The sequence below is a fragment of the Falco biarmicus genome, chromosome 1 (genome assembly GCF_023638135.1).
Source record: "Falco biarmicus isolate bFalBia1 chromosome 1, bFalBia1.pri, whole genome shotgun sequence".
In the NCBI taxonomy this organism is placed as follows: Eukaryota; Metazoa; Chordata; class Aves; order Falconiformes; family Falconidae; genus Falco; species Falco biarmicus.
The window spans coordinates 22,135,254-22,153,131 of NC_079288.1; the positions used below are offsets into that span (position 1 = coordinate 22,135,254).

Below are 17,878 nucleotides of genomic sequence, written 5' to 3' on the forward strand. Positions count from 1 at the left end.
TTCTTATCATGCTTGGTGTTCTTCCTAAGCCTAGAGTCCCTGAAGCTAGATGATTAGAGAATCTTAGTTTGTGTGAAAATCAAAATAGGAATTTTTGAGCTTTCATTATTGTAGAGAAAAGCTTGGAAATAAATTCATATGGAAAGCAAATACCAGAACGCTAAAAACAGAAACCCAAAGTCATAAGCTAAATTGATGCAATATTGTGGCATAGGGAATAATTTAGTCCCATGTTCTCACTGGGAATTGCTGATTATTAAGCAAAATAAAAATAATTTTCATTTTATTGCCTTAAGGATACTTAATTGAAGATCAAAAGTTTTTGTTTATAAGATTCATTTCGATGTCACAAATATCACATTCTATATGAAAACAGAGTAAGTTTACCTCAGGAGTCAATTTGATACAAAATTAAACATTAGCCTTATTCAGAGGTACCTGTATATCCATGTGGGTGTATGAGTGTGAGTTTGTGTCTGTGTCTTCTTATTTTAGGTCAATATTGGTATTTTCACACCTGATTCATGATTTTTGAATGCCTGAGCTTGGCAGCACTGAACATCTGCCCTGGTTGTGGGTACTAATGTTCTTTGAAATTCTAACTTAAATTTAAAATTTCTGCCATTAAAACAAGAATAATCCTAGACCAGACAAGCCACTTGCCAAATGCTGGGCTATAAATTACAGCCATTTCTTTTTATTACACTGTTATACACTAAAAAAATAAACCCCAAACACTTAAACCCACAAATCTAATTACACCAAATGTGCTCTTCATCCAAAGCCGTGCTGCTGAGCTTAGCCTCAGCTCCAAGTAGACTGCATGGTTTAGCTGCAAACTAAACTTCTGGAAAAACAGAAGCTGAAATAGTAACACAACAGTAAGTCTGTATTAGCCCTTTAGGGAAACATCTAAATAAGCAATAAAATTAATGAAATACTATTTATAGACACTGTGTCATAAATGTATTATGTATAAATAAAAGCAAAGCAGGTTAGCCATGGTAAACTGACACAGCTCTACTCAAAGCTCTGCAAGGTCCTGCACCTGGCTTGGGACAACCCCCGGTATCAATGCGGGGTGGGTATGAAGGGATTGAGAGCAGCCCCGTGGAGAAGAACCTGTGGGTACCAGTGGATGAAAAGCTGGCCGTGAGCTCTGGCGATGTGCGCTCACAGCCCAGCAAGCCAGCCGTGCCCTGGGCTGCATCACCAGCAGCGTGGGCAGCAGGGCAAGGGAGGGGACTGTGCCCCTCTGCTCCGCTCCGGTGAGACCCCACCTGTAGAACTGCGTCCAGCTCTGGGGTCCTCAGCACAGAAGGGACATGGACCTGTCGGAGTGGCTCCAGAGGAGGCCACAAAAATGATCAGAGGCTGGAACACCTCTCCTGTGAGGAAAGGCTGAGAGTTGGGGTTGTTCTGCCTGGAGAAGAGAAGGCTCCGGGGAGACCTTATGGTGGCCTGTCAGTACTGAAAGGGGGCTTATGAGAAAGATGGGGACAATTTTTTAGCAGGGTCTGTTGTGATAGTGCAAGGGGTAATGGTTTTGAACTAAAAGAGGGTAGATTTAGACTAGATATAAGGAATACATTTTTTACAATGAGGGTGCTGTAACACTGGCACAGGTTGCCCAGAGAGGTGGGAGATGCCCCATCCCTGGAAACATTCAAGGTTAGGTTGGACAGGGCTCTGAGCAGCCTGACCTGCTGGAGATGTCCCTGCTCATTGCAGGCGGGTTGGACTGGATGGCCTGTAAAGATCTTTTCCAACGCCAACCATTCTTTGATTCTCTGATTCTACTAATTGCAAAGGTGATTTTCACTAACAATGGATCTGGCCCAGCCTTTTCCAGTATTGCTGTCACTGCTGTGTAGGAAGGAACATGAGGAAAGACATGCCTGCGAAGTATTGCAGGGGTTCTCTCACCTTCAGACATCTGGAACATCCTGTCACCTCTGAGGCCTCAGGTTTTGTGTTGTGGTTTAACCCTGGCCAGCGCTTGCTCACACCCCCCACAGTGGGATGGGGGAGAAGATCAGAAGAGTAGAAGTGAGAAAACTCATGGATTGATTTAAATACAGTTTAATGGGTAAAGCAAAAGCATGCATGCAAGCAAAACAAACCAAGGAATTCATTCACCACCTCCCATCAGCAGGCAGGGGTTCAGCCATCCCCAGGAAAGCCGGGCTCCATCACATGTAACACTGACTTGGGAAGACAAATGCCATAATGCCAGAAGTCCCCCACCTCATTTTTCTTCCCCCAGCTTATATATGCACATCACGACATCATATGGTATGGAATATCCCCCTTGACTAGTTTGGGTCGGCTGTCCTGGCTGTGTCCCTGCCCTATTTCTTGTGCCCCTCCAGCCTTGTCACTGGCAGGGCCTGAGAAGCTGAGAAGTCCTTGGCTTAGTACAAACATTACCTAGCAACAACTGAAAACATCAGTGTGTTATCAACATTGTTCTCACACCAAATCTAAAACACAGCACTGCACCAGCTACTATGAACAAAACTAACTCTGTCCCAGGTGAAACCAGGACACTTGGTCAGCAATACCTGGGTGTGAGCATCATTACACCAAAGCAGAATCAGACTAGCTAATGTTTAGCAAACCCCTTCAAATTCCATATCTTCTCTGGACAACCTTCTGCTTGTTTATCTTTCCAGACAGAAATTCTTCCTAGTCCATAATTTACAATCTCCCATGTTGCAATTTGAGCCTATTACTTCTTATCTGTCATCAATAATCCCTATGGAATGAGAGATAACCATCTGTTCTGTACGTCAGAGCATTGTTGCAGAGTTTTCTCCCAATTTCTTTTGATTTTTTCTTGCTAGTTATGTTTCTAGACTAGCTCCCTTCAGGGACCTCACCCATTCCCAGTAGAACTGCAGATTGACTTCATAGCTAATAAAGACACTCTTCCCATTTATACCTTCTGAAATAGTCTTACACTGCTTGGGTATCATTGGTGCAAATAAGTGACATTGGCCAGGACCAGTGACTTGGATGTACATTTATGAACACAGAAAGGAAACGTCCCTATTCACATCAAGAGCTCCCACAAACCTCAGAGTAGGGTTGTTCTATCAGATCCGTGTCAGATTTTGAATAAAGCTGAACAGGGTTATTTCTACAGAACATTTCCTGATATCAAAACACCTTTTGACATTGTTGCTAATAGAGGCTTCTGAGAAGGCAGCTCATGATGTCAGCTGGTAGGTGGTCTCAGGGATCTTTACAGGTGATCTCCTGTATATGCTTAGCCTGGTTAAAGAGAAAAAACATTGTCAGAGCAGTGATCTGGAGCAGGTTTTCTAAAATGTTGAGTAGTTAGTCTGTGTAAATATTTGATGCCTTCTAAGCAATGTCGACCATTTCTGTTCAGAACCGCACCTGAAAACATGCTTTCACCAGAACACACACATGGGCCCTGCAAAAGCCACGGATCAGCCACAAGACTTATACCTCATGTAAGACAATGAGTTCTTTGCCTTTATCACTGCTTGAAGACAGAGAGAAGAGAGCACAGGAGGGTGAAGCTGTGCATATTCGCATGCATTTTTGCATTTTCCTGTTGTGTCCCTACATTTTGAAAAGCTTAGCCCAGGACGTTACCTAAGAAAATCAATTGCTATTGAATTTGTACTTAACGTGTGAATCCTATTACAGGAGGCTTTTTAGAGATGGTCATTTCAATGCATTTCCTTGTTTTGGTTCATGGCATTAGGCAGAAGTTGTGCCTTGTCTACTGACTATTGACCTGGTGTAGCCACAGGGTTAGTTTGCAAGACAAAAAAAAAGGTGGAGGCATTAATTGTTCATTACAAAGGGCAAAAAATTGTAACTGATTACAGCACAGTGCTGCTGCTAATGCATTTGAAACCTCCCTCTACCTCACCAAACCATATGGGGGTTTAAAATGTAAATACAATTTGTAATTGAGAGCAGCATTTTATTACTTGCTTTTAAGAGGCACAGGACGCCTGTAACCCTCAATATGAAATTTCCGTTGGCTAGAAATAAATTCAGCTCCATGTTTTGTTTTTATTCCCGCTGCGACACCCGCACAAGAAAGGTAATGGCTAGTCTGCAAGCTTTCACTCTCTCACTCAACACTGAGGGGAGAAGTGGCTGGGAGCTGTGGTTTTCAGTCACACTACTGGCTTCCTCACATTGCACACTGGAGGCAAAAGCAAACATGCTGTAGAATAAATCCTCAGAGATGCTGCGAGCTGCTGAGCTACCACAGCCTGGGCAGGAGTCAATGAGAACTGCAGGCTCTCAGCCCTTTCCTGAATTTTGCTCTCATTTTCAGTAGTATGCTGCCTAAAAGCAGCTTTTACTGTTGATTGTAGTTATTTATTTATCAGCCTTGCAATAGCACTTGGAAGGTGTGGTTGTGGGCTCAGATTCTGTTCTATTAGGTGCTGTACAACTACAGAAAAAGTAGCAGTTGCTGCCACAGCAAGCTGCAAATGTATGTGTAGGACAAGTGACAAGAAAAATATCCAGAAAAAGGAGTGTGGGACATTTTTGCTGCTTCTGTGATAAGGGAGATGTAGCAAGGATATATGATTTATAGTTTGATCCTTTAGGGAACCAAATACTCGGGCTGTATTTGACTTAAAGAGTAACTCCTGAATGTAACCGTAACAGGGTTCCACTTAAAACTTTCAAGATTCTAGCTGGTATGGGAATGCAAAGTTCCTATATGGAAATGGAGGCCTTAAGAGTGCCACCACCAAAGAAGTGACTCATGGGTACCTCTGTCAGCATGAAAATAATAACCCCACCCTTCCTGTCTTCTTTCTCTTCCTTTTCTGTCAGCTCTTGACGTGGGAAGCAGCGTTAGAGGAGATCCTCATAAACAGCACAATAATCCTGCCTTGCAGTCCTTGCAGGACATCAGTAGGGAAAGAAGGAAGTAACTCACATTTTGGCTGGAAGGACTAGTGATCTCCACCTGTGCCGAATAGAAAATGACAGAGAAAGACCTCCAGATTTTAAGGTAAACCACTACACCAACTCACTTGCTGGTCACTCACCAGCAAAACGGGACAGTTCAGGTCAAAGTGGACAGCTCCAGGAGAACTGTAGGGGAAGGGTTACAAAACTGTCCAACCATGGGTGTTCCTGGGCTGAACCTCTGCTAGAATTATCAGAGCTTATTTTTCAAGAAGATAAATCCTGTCCCACAATTCTAGTAAAAATAGAGAAATAATAAAAATAAAACTGAAAGTGAAATAAGTGCTCCTTTGAATGGACTAGACTGGGATATTTGCCTTCAGTGCAAGTTTGGAGACATTGTTAGGTGCCCAGCGCCTCACAGGTTTTAGCTTATCGTATACTTCTTCACTGAGGAATCAATAAAGTATTAACTGAAGACTTGAAATAAAGGCAACCATGCCAGTGCCTGCCACTTTAGTGAACAGAAACTCATTCTGCTACTTCAAGACTTCTCGGCTGAATTAACGTGTAGGACATAATAATAGCCATGCTGAGAAGTGAAATATTCCCTCTCTCATTAGAAACCACTTCTGTTCTTGTTGAGCTGTATCCTCCTACCTTCATCTGCTCTGGGTTCTATCCAACATTATTTACAATAATTGTATCCACCTTCGCTGTTGGATTTCTCAAAGAAATTGTGGCTAAGAGGGATGAAAGACGTCTACACACTCAGTGGCTTTTTCGACAAACAAATCAGGAAGTCAAGCATGGTTTACAATGAGAAAGAGCTACTTGAAGAGCTCTAGGGTGGGGTTTTTTGCCTCTTAACATTGCAGGACACCTAGGCGTCCTATCTTACACATAAGAAGCTTAAAATCGTACATTCTGTCAAGTAGATAGGTGAGTTGATTTAAAAACCCCCTGAATATCCAAGAGGTCCTACTGAAATCTGAGGATACATAACATGCTTCTTGACCTAAAGGCTGGAATAGGGTCAGGAGTAATCTACCCATAATTTGTCTTCAGGCAGTCCTTATCTTCCAAGGTCTGGCAGCTTACTGGTAAGAAGCAGGCAAACTGTCCAGGACAAAGCTGCAAGTGTGGAGTGATGACTGGATTTGTAAAGTTACTTCTCTCTGCACCTCTATTAGCCTTGAATTTTTGTGTTTCCTTATACAAAATAATTATAAATACTAAAAGTGAAATACAGAATGATGTGCAGCTGATGCCTCCTTGCACATTAACTGTTTTCATGTCGCACTGACAAATACCAAAATGCAAATGACCTTTCTTCACTAACTCACATTTATCTACATAAATTTCTGCACAGTGCACAACTACAATGGCTAAATGAGTGAAGAGGACTGGTCACATATAAACACATTAAACAACAGATGAAAATAGGGTCTAAACAGACTGTACATTTACCTGCCTCACTGAAGTATGCACTCAGTAGGCAGAAGAGTGATTTAATGAGCTTGATGAAAATTGGATTTTCTTCTGCCTGGTGTCTGTAAGAAAAAACTTAGGCTAGGAGTTCACAGCAGAATCTTTCCTGAGAGACTGTTTTCTTCTGTGCTTTCTATGACTGATACATACATGTGATCTCTGAACTCTGAATGGCATCCTCAGGTCTGAAAGTGAACACTGAGAATTTCCTGGGTTATTATGCATTTTCCCTTCTAATACAGCAGGAGTTCAATGTCTGCCAGTGGTGAGGGAGCATTACTCACTCCCTATAAAGCAATTAAAAATACAAAAGAGTGGCTATTCCTTAATTCCATCTTCTAAGGAGCTTTCTCAGTTTTTGGCTTGCTGTAGAAAGCCATGGTAGCCCTACCTCTGCAATCACTACTATTACCTATATGCCATTTTTTTGCCGAAGTTAGGCTGATGGTTGACTGGGAGCCACAGTGATTAATGATAAGCATCTTCCAGTTTATATTCCCAATACTTTTCCTTTCCCAATGGACTTTTTCCTCCCTGTATTGCTCTGTACTTTTTCAATGAGGTGGTACATGATGTCCACCCATAATTACGCTGGGCAGTGTCACAGAAGTGCCTGACCCAAGTTCATTTTGAGGATAGATTGTATGCTTAGTTTCACCCCTTTGTGGGAAGCTGGCTTGAGTGCACACTACAGCTGCCTGAGTTTCAGTGGAAAAGATGAGCCAAGAGCAGTTCTCTCCTGTGTTTGTTTTCTTCAACAGGGAGCAGCTTTCATGCTTGCAGAGGGTACAACCCCCAGCCTGTAGAGCAGTATCACCACATACACACTATGACCTGCAACTAACTAGCAAAGGAGGTACCATGAGCAGTTCGCTGGTTTTCCTTTCAGGAGAGATTTTGGCTTTTAGAAGCCTTTGTCTTGACTTCTGATTGAAAGGTGCAATGTAGGTCAAATTTGTTTCTTACACAAGTTCAACTCTCTGTGCATCCAGAGTGTTTCAGTTTTGTTTGTAGTCATGGTTTGATATCTGACTTTGTGCTTTAGGGAGTCTCTCTGTGTGGCCAGGATGTTGGGTTCATAGCCCAGTTCCCTTTCATATCTTTTTAAACCAAAAAGCTCAGGTTAAAGATATTTCCTTCACAGACAAGGGAGGAAGACTAGTATCTCACAGAGTGATTCAGCCCACCTGAGATGCAATTCTTACAATTTATTATTATTTTTCAAACCTTGTGTCCTCTAAGATGTTACTTTTAGGGTGCTGACTCATGATTTTGGGGTACTTGTATGGAGTATATTGGAATATGACAATATCTCTGAACGTGGCATTTGCATTTCCTGCTGTTTGAGTGACTGTACTGTCTGTTTTCAAACTACCATGGGATTTTGTGTTGCATTTCTGAGTACACTGAGGTTGGCTTGCATGCATACATAACTAATGTCTGTGTTTTGAAGTGCCAGTAATGTAAAATGGGTTAGCTAGCTAACTGTGTCGAACAGCAGGTCGAGACATGTCACAACAGCATAATTCATCCAACAGAATGAGGATAGCTTTGGGGGGTCCTAAATTAAAAGAACTTGGATTAATCTCAGCTGAAAGTAAAGATTACCACAGATGGCAACAACAGGAGCAAAGATATTCAGACATAGCTTAGGGTCCTGTAAGGTTCTATCCACAATCACCAAAATATTTAGGAACCAAGTCGCAAGTGCGTTGGTCTGAGGATTCAGTTTGCTTAATCATCCTTGTGAATGTGTCTGCTTGCTTTCAAAAGATTGATACGTGAGGTGCTCAGCTTGTCCCACAGATGCTCACTGTCTGGCCAGCCTGGGTCCCACCCTGACTCGCTGTGCTGGCAGGGTGCTCTGTCACCCACTGTCATACTGAGCCTCCCCTGTCAGTCCAGCCCACACTCCTGCACATTCCACGTACAGCTCCTGGACTTCCAGCATTATGGACTAAATGGTCTTCAAAGGTGCCTTCCAAGCCAAACCATTTTATGATTCTATGAATCTACAAAGTAAAATTATATTGGGCCAGATCCTGTCCTCAGCTACATGGTGGTCAATCCCAGATAATCCCACTCATTCTAAGAGGTGACAATGGATTTATGATATTGTTTGTGAGGACAGAATATGGCACCTTTCTTAGGTGCTGTGCTCCTTTTCATACTTTTAAGCCAAGTTTATGAATATGGGTTGTTTCTTCGGTACAAACAAGAGGGTTTGTTACTATGCCATGTGATGATTCTCTCATAATGATTTTTTAGGAAAGTGCCAAAGGATTTAATTAGGAACTTGTGACATTTACAAATTGTTGCTAAATGCCTTTGTGGTTCCCAGCTTTTACAGCTACTGTGCTGGTGGAATATGGCCCTATTACCATGTCCTACATTCAACATCTGCAAAGCAATGCCAAGCTACTATACTCATAATTTTCACAGTGACTATTTCAGCTGGTCTTTTCACTGCACTTAAATTCTGGAATTATCCCTCATTTAGCAGTCGTTTTGCTAGTGCTGTTATGAACAGTATAGCCTAAAATCTGTGCTGTACTCTGAAGTAGTATTCCTGCCTATCTTCTCTTGTGTGCATTGTAACCTGCAATGGAACTTTAGTGCCTCCAAACCTCAGTATGATGTGTTCCAACATACTCTGGGATTCATCTGCAATTAAACCACAAATACGTGGCATGAATTTAGCCACTGGGTCAATATTCAGATATTCTTTTCTGTAAAAAAATGGACTTCTTTCTATGCTGGGTTCTTGACAGAGGAGACAGAACCTTATATTTATCACATCCTGGTATAGCTAGATTTTAGGTGAAGAATTCCAGTTGTTTATCCTGAAATTTTAGGAGGCTCCATGCCATACATATTCCTAACATTTTCAGAAACTGTGCATGTATGTGTGTACAGACAGACATTAGAAATGCATCAGATTAATTTAGAACAGTAGATTTTATCCTAACAGAAAAAGGCATAAATAGACCTCATCAAAAGCTAAATGAAAGACAGAAACATTCAGACAAAATTTCTGACAGTGAGAACCATTTCTCAAGTGGTGAGCTTGTCCCTCCATTCTTCAAAAGTTTTAAGTGAATATAGCCTGTCTTTCTGTGAAGATACTTGGCCAAAATGTTAGCAAATGTCTAAACCTCACCTGCTTTCCTAGAGCTCTCCAGCTTTGCTCTGGCCTCTCTCAGTTCCTGACTTCGGCTTTGTTAAACCCTAACTTCTCCGCAGGGTATCTTGCTGCCAGAAAAAACAGGCATTGTAGGTAGAAACTAATTACTTTCTCATCAAATCCTATCTTGCAGCAAAAAGCTTGTGGTCTGTCCCACTGCTTCCAGTGCCTTCAAATCATTCAAGGACAGATGACACCTCTTGTGCGTCCTGCAGTCCAAGGTGGCTGTGGAGGATATGCTAAACTGCAGATGTGACAAAGTGTGGAACAAGGGGAACAAGTCTATGAACCAGCCTGGCTCAAAGTCAATGGGGGCTGAATTTTGTCGCTGAGCTTGAATTGTCTTGGCCAGCAACTAGCAGCGTAAGATAACAACAACAATAAAAACATGTTCTAGCTCAGCCAGAAGACATGGGCTTGATACAGCAACTGATGTGTAAAATGCTATGGGCCTGTGTTAGACAGAAGTGACTAGAGATTTTTTTGTTTCATCGGTAAAACCAGTGGAAATTGCAGTAGTTTCATTGTAGTCCATCAGCTCAATTATTTTGGTTACTGTTGGGTCTTCTGTATTGGTTCTGCTGGATGGAGAGCAAGGCAGAGCTGTTGCATAGGGATTCATAACATCACCGGAACATTCCATCTTCATTTATTATTATTGTTTGAGGTGTTCACAAATAAGGCTCATGTCTACTTTTTCCACTGGGGAGCTGGGCAGTATAAAGTAGCCAGAGAAGAAAAAATAGAAGAATTAATGCAAAAGGCTGGGGTTTTGCTGCCTTGCATTCTAGTCCTGCCTATGATGGACTTCCCATTGGGTCTATAGTAAGATCCAGTTTTGTGCTTCTGCTCTCTGTCTATGGAACAAGGAAGGAATAACAGTGTGTTTCAACCTTGTGGGTATGCTGGGAAGACAGATTCAGCCTTGGTTTTGAAATACACATATACTGTGGTAATTAGAACAATACAAAAGCAAATCAAAACAGGAAGAAGAAAAGTACCTAACCCACAGAAGGATTTGGTTGATGTGCAGCAAATGAGATATGGGACCACAGACTACGTGATGAAGTTAAGAGAAATACTGAACAGCTGCTTTGCTACACAATTCTACAAAATGAAATGACATCCTGCAGGAAAAATAGTACAGGCTCATTTACTACCCAAGAGGGCAGAGCTAAGGTTACAGGGACTATAACAGTGTTGTTATTTCCTTACTCCCAGGAGCTGCATTTTCCAACTTGATGGCTTTCCTAACGTAATTGCATTTTATGTGATGATTTTTCAGAGCCTGATCCTTGCTAGAGTAAATCAGGAGGAACCCTGGCAAAGCCAATGAAGTGATCTCAGTGCAAAATGGTGGGAGCCACTGCAGAATCTGGCATGCTCAGTCCGTAACCTTCTTCAAATTCTGCGACAAATGCCCCATGCTGGAATAGTAAGTAGGTATCAGATGAAAACAGAAAACAATGACAACAGTGCATTTTTCAGTAGCCACATCATATTATGTCATTGATGTCAGGTTGAGTTATATTAGTCTGCTTTTCATTATGTTGTGTTATGCATTTCGACATTATGCAACACACTGTAAGTAACATAAAGTGACCTCCAAGTATAAAAGAGAGCAGAGTTTTTGTCAGATTAGATAGTGAATGTGAATTCTCAGGGAGGGAGGGGTAAGTCAGAGAAGGAGAGAAGGAGGTTTGGATTCGGTGTCCTGAACAACAAATGCACAGAACTTAATTAACAGTTACAGCAGCGCTGGCTGTTTCCAAGTAGGTGTATCTGTCTGTGCTCAGCAGAAAGAGAAGATTCTCAGTGGCATTTGCACTGTTTAATTTATTTAGAATTCTGCAGAGGTATCTGTAATAGGTCTTTCTTTTCTATACCTGAACTGTAGGAGCTCCATATACAGTGAATATATTTGGGAGACTTGCCTTGTTGCCAGGCTCCAAAATACGGTAGTCACCAAGCTTAGCGAATGGACTTTCTGAGCAGCACTGTGTAACCTGTCCTCTGTGTAAAGAATTCAACCAGCTGCTAAGAAAACTACTGTAGGGAGAAAGGAAAAGGGAATCATCATGGCTCTGGAGAGAAGGGGAGCTCCTAATCAATTTAAGGTCATTAAGGAAAAGTGGGTGGTTCAAGGGAAGTTGCTGATTTCTCTGTAGGACTTGAAATCCACCTCAGCGTGGTAGTTCTTGCTAGTGGCTTTGCTGGAATAAGCTGCTGTTCTCACTTTAGTGCCTACTTGAGAGGCGCTTGGTCTCTGCTCCTGATCCATGGTTTGCACACCTGCCAGGACCTGCAAGACAATTCCTCAGTCTGCTGCTTTGCTTTTAATTTCTATTTATATTTGGATAAATTACTGAGTATATCTGTTCCCCACCTGTAGAATAAACGAACATCTGTGACTTAGAGGGTGTTAGGAGCACATAGCAATGAAAGAACAGATGACATGGCCAGAGAACAGTAGTAGTTGTCAATTCCACAAGGTACATTTTACCAGAGTGGAGAGCGCCAGGATGGGGCTCATATGAATCCTATTTTTAGATAAGGACTGGCCTTGTCTTTACCCTCAGCACCAAATTAGATATCAGACAGAGAGATCAAGCCTGGTCAGTACATAGAAAGTGGAGTCCTTTGGTATGAAGGCTGGGATACATCTCTTCTAAAGGTTTGGGGATTGTCCCTAACTATTGGCAGGATATCGAAGGTTTCATTTCCCAAATATGATTCATTGTCACGTGGCTTCTTTGGAAGGCATGCCACTGAAAGACGTGAAGGAAAACTATCTGTGTGCAGAAGTATAATGTTGTGGTATGAAGTTGGTCTCAAAATTCAGTCTGCAATAGCTGGAATACTTACAGAGGTACTTATTATATATTTCCTATGTAACATATTCAGCATTAGTGGCTTTCTTTGTCCCCGCTGAACTAGGAGAGGAGGCCACATTCCACTTGGCATCCCATCTCACTATAAGAATTGTCACTGAGTCCATCACTTTTTAGGTAGTGAATGCTGTATGGGTCAAACATTTTCATGATCAGGAAGCTGCAAAGCCATCTGAATACATTTGATGTGGTCTTCCTGAGTAATAATAGATGTGGAATCTCACTTTAAAAGGTGTTTTAAGATTAAAATTTAATATTGCTAACAGGAATAGAGCGTAGCATTTTGTGTGAAAAAGGCACACAGGTGAGCAGTTAGAACAACGCCTGATACCAGAATCTAATGTGTATCACATACACTTCCTTTATAATTTCTCCATCTATAAATGTAGTATAAGTTAATAACTACTTAAATTCCAGGCATGCAGCATTCCTTTAAGATGTGTATGGGATGCTGTCCTTGTTAGTCAGGCTATTAAATATTAGAGAATTAGCAGTAACTACTTCTGAAGAGTGTGCAATAAACCAGCTCTGCTCTCTATCCTGCAAAGAGATCTGTGCAATCAGACCCCTGTGACACTGGTATCCACAGTGCCCTGCATGACTGCAGAGATCTACCTTTAAGTATCATTTTTTAGCAGCAGACAGGCCAGAATTAAGCATGAAACATTCTGGTAAGAATTGTTAAGTTCGTAAACAACATAAACATTGATAAGCTCGTAAAGAAAGCTGTTACCCTTGGTAGGATATCAAACCTTGCTTATGGCCAGACAGACACAGAGACTCAACACTGGAAAACCTCACTGAGATTTGCAGCCAGTCTGGATCTCAGGAGACTTCCTATTATTATTTTCTTTGCTAATAAATCATTATGTTGTCTCCTTCACAGCACAGAGTTCAAATAAACCTGTCCCTGTGACAATCTGATTCTCTGAAGGAGTGTCCTGTTCTGTTGAGTCATGTGAGAGGAAAACACAAAGGAGTAGAAAGACAGATCAAAAAGGGGTAGCAGAAAGGGCCCTAGAGGCAGACTTAAGTTTGGTATTTAATATTTCAGGTAAAATATTCACTTAGCATCAATTATCTTGTTGGGTTCTTTTTTTTTTTTTTTTTTTTTTTCTCCTCCAAATGAAATTGCTTTCTGAATCAGCCAGCTCTCTAATTACCAGATTGAATGATTGAAATTTTTAGGGCAATTAAATTCAAGCCTTTCTTTTTCAGTCCTTACGTTATTCCCCCCTTCTCTCCCTCCCCTCTCCAGTCTGGAGCCTTTCTATAATTTGGAGGCAGTTGCAGAAGCAAGCAGACCTTTAAAGCCAAGATGTATGTCTCCCTTAATTCCTCTGTGGATTTGTTTTATAGACTAAGCAGAGAGGGTTCTGGTCTCTCAGGACATGTGCATTGCAAACACACAGTATTGTGTGGGTTTTATCCTAACATGTCATGTCATTTAAAAAGAGCTTGGAAGAATTCATTTAATACAGCAATTGTGTGAAAAGACAAAGATCAATGTAGAAAATACATGCACTATTGGAAAATGCCTTCAGATCAAGCTAGAAAACTAAGGAGTAAATTGATGATAATAATGATGATTGATGACATACTAGATAAGAAAAAACAAAACTCCCAAAGAAACAGTACAAAGCAACTGTTAACACTGCTGTAAGGACAAACTCATGAAATGGCTGGATGAAAAGATAAGTATCCTTCCAAAAAAGGACACAAAATTCACAGCATGGAATCCTGGGCCCAGTGAATTCAGTGACAAATCTGCTGCTCATTTGACTGTCTTCTCAGGAGTAGAGCACTGATCCTGCAAAACGAGTAAGCACATTCTTAAATGTATGTTTGTGAGCTATTATGTTGATTTCAGTGGGACTATTCCTTCCCTAAAGTTAGCTTTGCTGAATCAGGATCTAACCCAGTGAACACGGTAAGTCTTTATCGCAATGAGCCTTTGAAATTCTGTAAAATTTTCCTAAAAAAGTTTGAGTTTTTCAGATTACAAACTCAATCCAGTGTACAGCCCTGGGTCTGCTATCCAGCAGGCGGTGGCAGGCAAATGGAGCGAGGGATTTATTTTTATGCTGCGTTACACTAGGTATTGGTATAATGTCACTGAAGTCAGAATGATGAACACTAGGCTAACTTCCAACTTGTATCCACGACAATTTTGCTAAAGCCAGATGAATTGTATTACGCTTATTTATTACTTAATTATCCCTGTAGGTGTTCGAGGTACTTCACAACAGCTAAAACAGTCCTTGCCCTGAAGAGCATGCAGTCAAATCTAAGATTAGAGATGACAGCACTGCAGAGGGCAGGACCTGGAGAAGGAGCAAGGTCCTTGTTCAGCTAGGTACTCAAATATATGTCTGTCTCAAAGTTCAGTTGATTCGTTGAGCACTTTCGTGACTCAGGGTTCGTGTGACTGATGTAGGCAAGTATTTCAGACGCTAGCGTATGTTCCTGAAAAACCTGTTGTTGCTGCTGTTTTTAATGTACTGGTGTTCCTGTATAGATGCTTTCACAGACATAGATTAGACCCTTGGGAAATATGATTTCATGTCCGTGGAGTTATGCCATTTTGTTCTGGTTAATATTTTGGCCCGTTGTGATAATGCCAAACATGATTTATGAATCGAATGGAATGTGTATGCATTAATGTCCATGAGCATTCCCTGGGAGACACAGCCCTCGTGGTTCCTATGCTGCCTTCTGTTCCCTCCTGCTCTCAGCACCATATTCATTACTACACATCTCTTTTTTTCCTACACATCTCTTTTTTTTTCCTATTTTCTCAAGCAGTAGCTTGAGATCTGGCCCCTGGACTTCAGGCATGTGTGATAGATTCAGGGAAAACAGACCTGGTCGCAGTCATTTGCCACCTGCAGAGCAGCGCTTTTCCAGCATACCTCCCAGTTACAGATGCACCTGTGCAGAACCTCAGTCATTTTTCTGGAGCTCTGAATGCATGCACCAGACTCTAGAGCTACTAGGCATCTCAGTGGTGCAGATTTATTGCTGGTTTCCTCTGTATTTTCTCAAGGATTGTGTTTCTCTTTCTGCTTTTTCAGGATGCCATGTCCACTTAAAATCTTTTCAGTGCGTGCCCTGTATTCATTATTTAGAAGCGCATGGGAAAGCCCCTTCAGCTCTACCTTATTGTGAGCGCTGTACAATTGTGTCCCAACTGCCTACTCTACTTATCTACTGCATTATTTCTGTGAAAGCAAAAGCCGTGCATGGAACAGATGCTTGGAATGGTATTGGGATCCAATTACTGCACTTTTCCAACCTTACATCTATTGTCTAAACTTGGAGCAGGCATATTTTTATTCCTTGGTGACACTATATAAAGAGACAGTTGGCATTGTGTTTGCTGGCTGACTGGTTGGCAGAGAAGGGGTTGAAGGAGCAGCAGTATGGTAGGTTTTATTCTTTCCCGTGTCTGTCTGTTTATCTCTGTATTTCTTCCTAACTATAACAATTCAAACAGAGCAGTAATGATTACACTGGACCCCATGAAATCTCATACTTAGTATCACATCCAGAACGAAGATATATCCCATAGAGTGAGCTGTGAACTTCCAAGGACTTTTCTGCATGTGTTTAACAAATGAATAAAGCAGGGAACATAGATGCAGTTGCTGAAGGGAAGAGCTCGTGAATCTTCTTCCAAGACCAATACACTAGGGCAGCAATGACTGGCACGGCTGGTGTTAATTAGTGCTAAGGTCTGCTATGGTGTGATGGGGAGTGAGGGAAAGGGGTATCTGTATAATTGTAACTGTATTGCTCTTGAGACTGCCGGGAGAAGTAGGAAGTACTGCAGAAATTTCTGTATCTTGTGTTTGCCCTGCTCACCGTTAGCTTTTAGCTCTGGGACTCCAGCAGCCACCTCTGCACCAAAGGTGCACTTGATGTGATTCCATGGAGCACAGAAGAACTCCTGCCTAAGAAGCAGTGGGCAAATTAGGCTCTATCTTTGTCTTCTGCAAATTCAGAGGAATGACTACAACAATAATAATAATAAAAAAATCTGGTGATTTTCTCTTTCCTTATTTTTCTCCTTTTTGTAGGTCCTTTTCAGGCTGCCCAATGGCTCCCTGGGGCTACAGAATATTTGATTCTGGAGAACACCGGAGAGGCACTTGTATATGAAAAGCTTTCTCAAAGCTTAGTTCAAACCTGATCCCATTTAAGCACGTGATGAATATGATCCAAGTGCTGTTCTGAGCAGGATAAAACCACATTCAAAGTAATTTCTAAAATTCATGCACAAAACTAGGTTCCAGTTTCAGTCAGTGCAAGGCCAGTGTCAGTGGTTTCACACTGAGCACGCAAGCCACTAATCGTGTTCTTCACCACTGTTTTAGAAGTGAGCAGTGCCTTGTGCTGCTTCTGCCTCTTCAATTGTGGACTTAGAGGTTTCCCTTTAATCTTTGCTAAAGTCTAAGCCAGCCCTTTTGTGGGATGGGGGATGAGTGCTGGGTCTTCGGTTCTCTTTTTCCCCTCTTAAAAAATTTCATTTACCAGTTTTCTTCCCTCCTATTTAGTTCAATGACACACCACACTGCTTGATGTTTGAAGATATTTCAGGACATTCTGTGATGAAATTGCTTAAGTTAAGAGACATGAAAATAGAGTGACAGACTAGGCTGTCTCCTCACTCCCAGTTCAACTGATGATTGTCTGTGGTGGTTCTTTTCGTTGTGCCTTTTGTTTTAGGAAAATAGCTTCTGAGATACCTTACTATACAGGGACACATGAAACAGATTTAAAATGGAAAGAAAAAAATAGCCTTAATGAAAGAAAGCTGAAGAATATCTTTACATAAGGAAGTGATCATTTTTTATTAATCAGAGGGAAATGTATATGTAATTATGCTAGATGAACTCTGTAGGGAGGTTTTTTTCTCTCTTTATGATGTCTTAAGGGATTTATAAATATTACAGAGGTTTTATAGCATCATAATATTTCAGATGTGCAGTAAAGCTACTTTCAAAGGATTAGTGCAGACAAAGCAGCATAGTAAAAAATAATTACAAGTCAGCCAGTGCTACTAGGCTCTGACATACAGGGCTGATGAGAGTGAGAGAGGCAGGGTTCAGGGAGATAATTTTTCTAACAAGAGCAGACCACACAAGTGCTGTGGAATGGAGTTCTGAGAGCTGTCTACGGCTCTCCGTTAATTCCAGGGAATTTCAGTGAAGTTGGGTCTGTGATGTGTCCCCGCATGCTCTGTGCTGATGGAGAGAAGGAAGGGAAGAGAGGCGGAAGGAAGGAGGGAGAAGCCTTTTTCTCATTCCCAAAACATTCCTGTTTATTCAGTTTGAGTGACACCTTGTAGCAAATGCTGTATGCTGAAGGGAACTGCGTACCCCAAAATAGATTG

The 17,878-nt window shown here is 41.5% G+C and overlaps 1 protein-coding gene across 2 annotated transcripts in view; it reads left to right on the forward strand.

Moving 5' to 3' along the window:
• MYL10 (myosin light chain 10) overlaps nucleotides 1–17,878 on the forward strand; it is a 50,979-nt gene that overhangs the window by 13,043 nt on the left and 20,058 nt on the right. Inside the window, exon 2 of one of the 2 annotated variants that reach the window (XM_056326480.1) lies at nucleotides 4,840–5,020. Coding sequence is in view for 1 of the 2 variants with exons in the window: in XM_056326479.1 (XP_056182454.1) it covers nucleotides 15,906–15,908 (3 nt within the window). In the remaining variant the exon portion in view is untranslated. Of the gene's footprint in view, nucleotides 1–4,839; nucleotides 5,021–15,861; nucleotides 15,909–17,878 lie in introns of those variants that run through there. The other variant, XM_056326479.1, reaches the window with a different exon arrangement.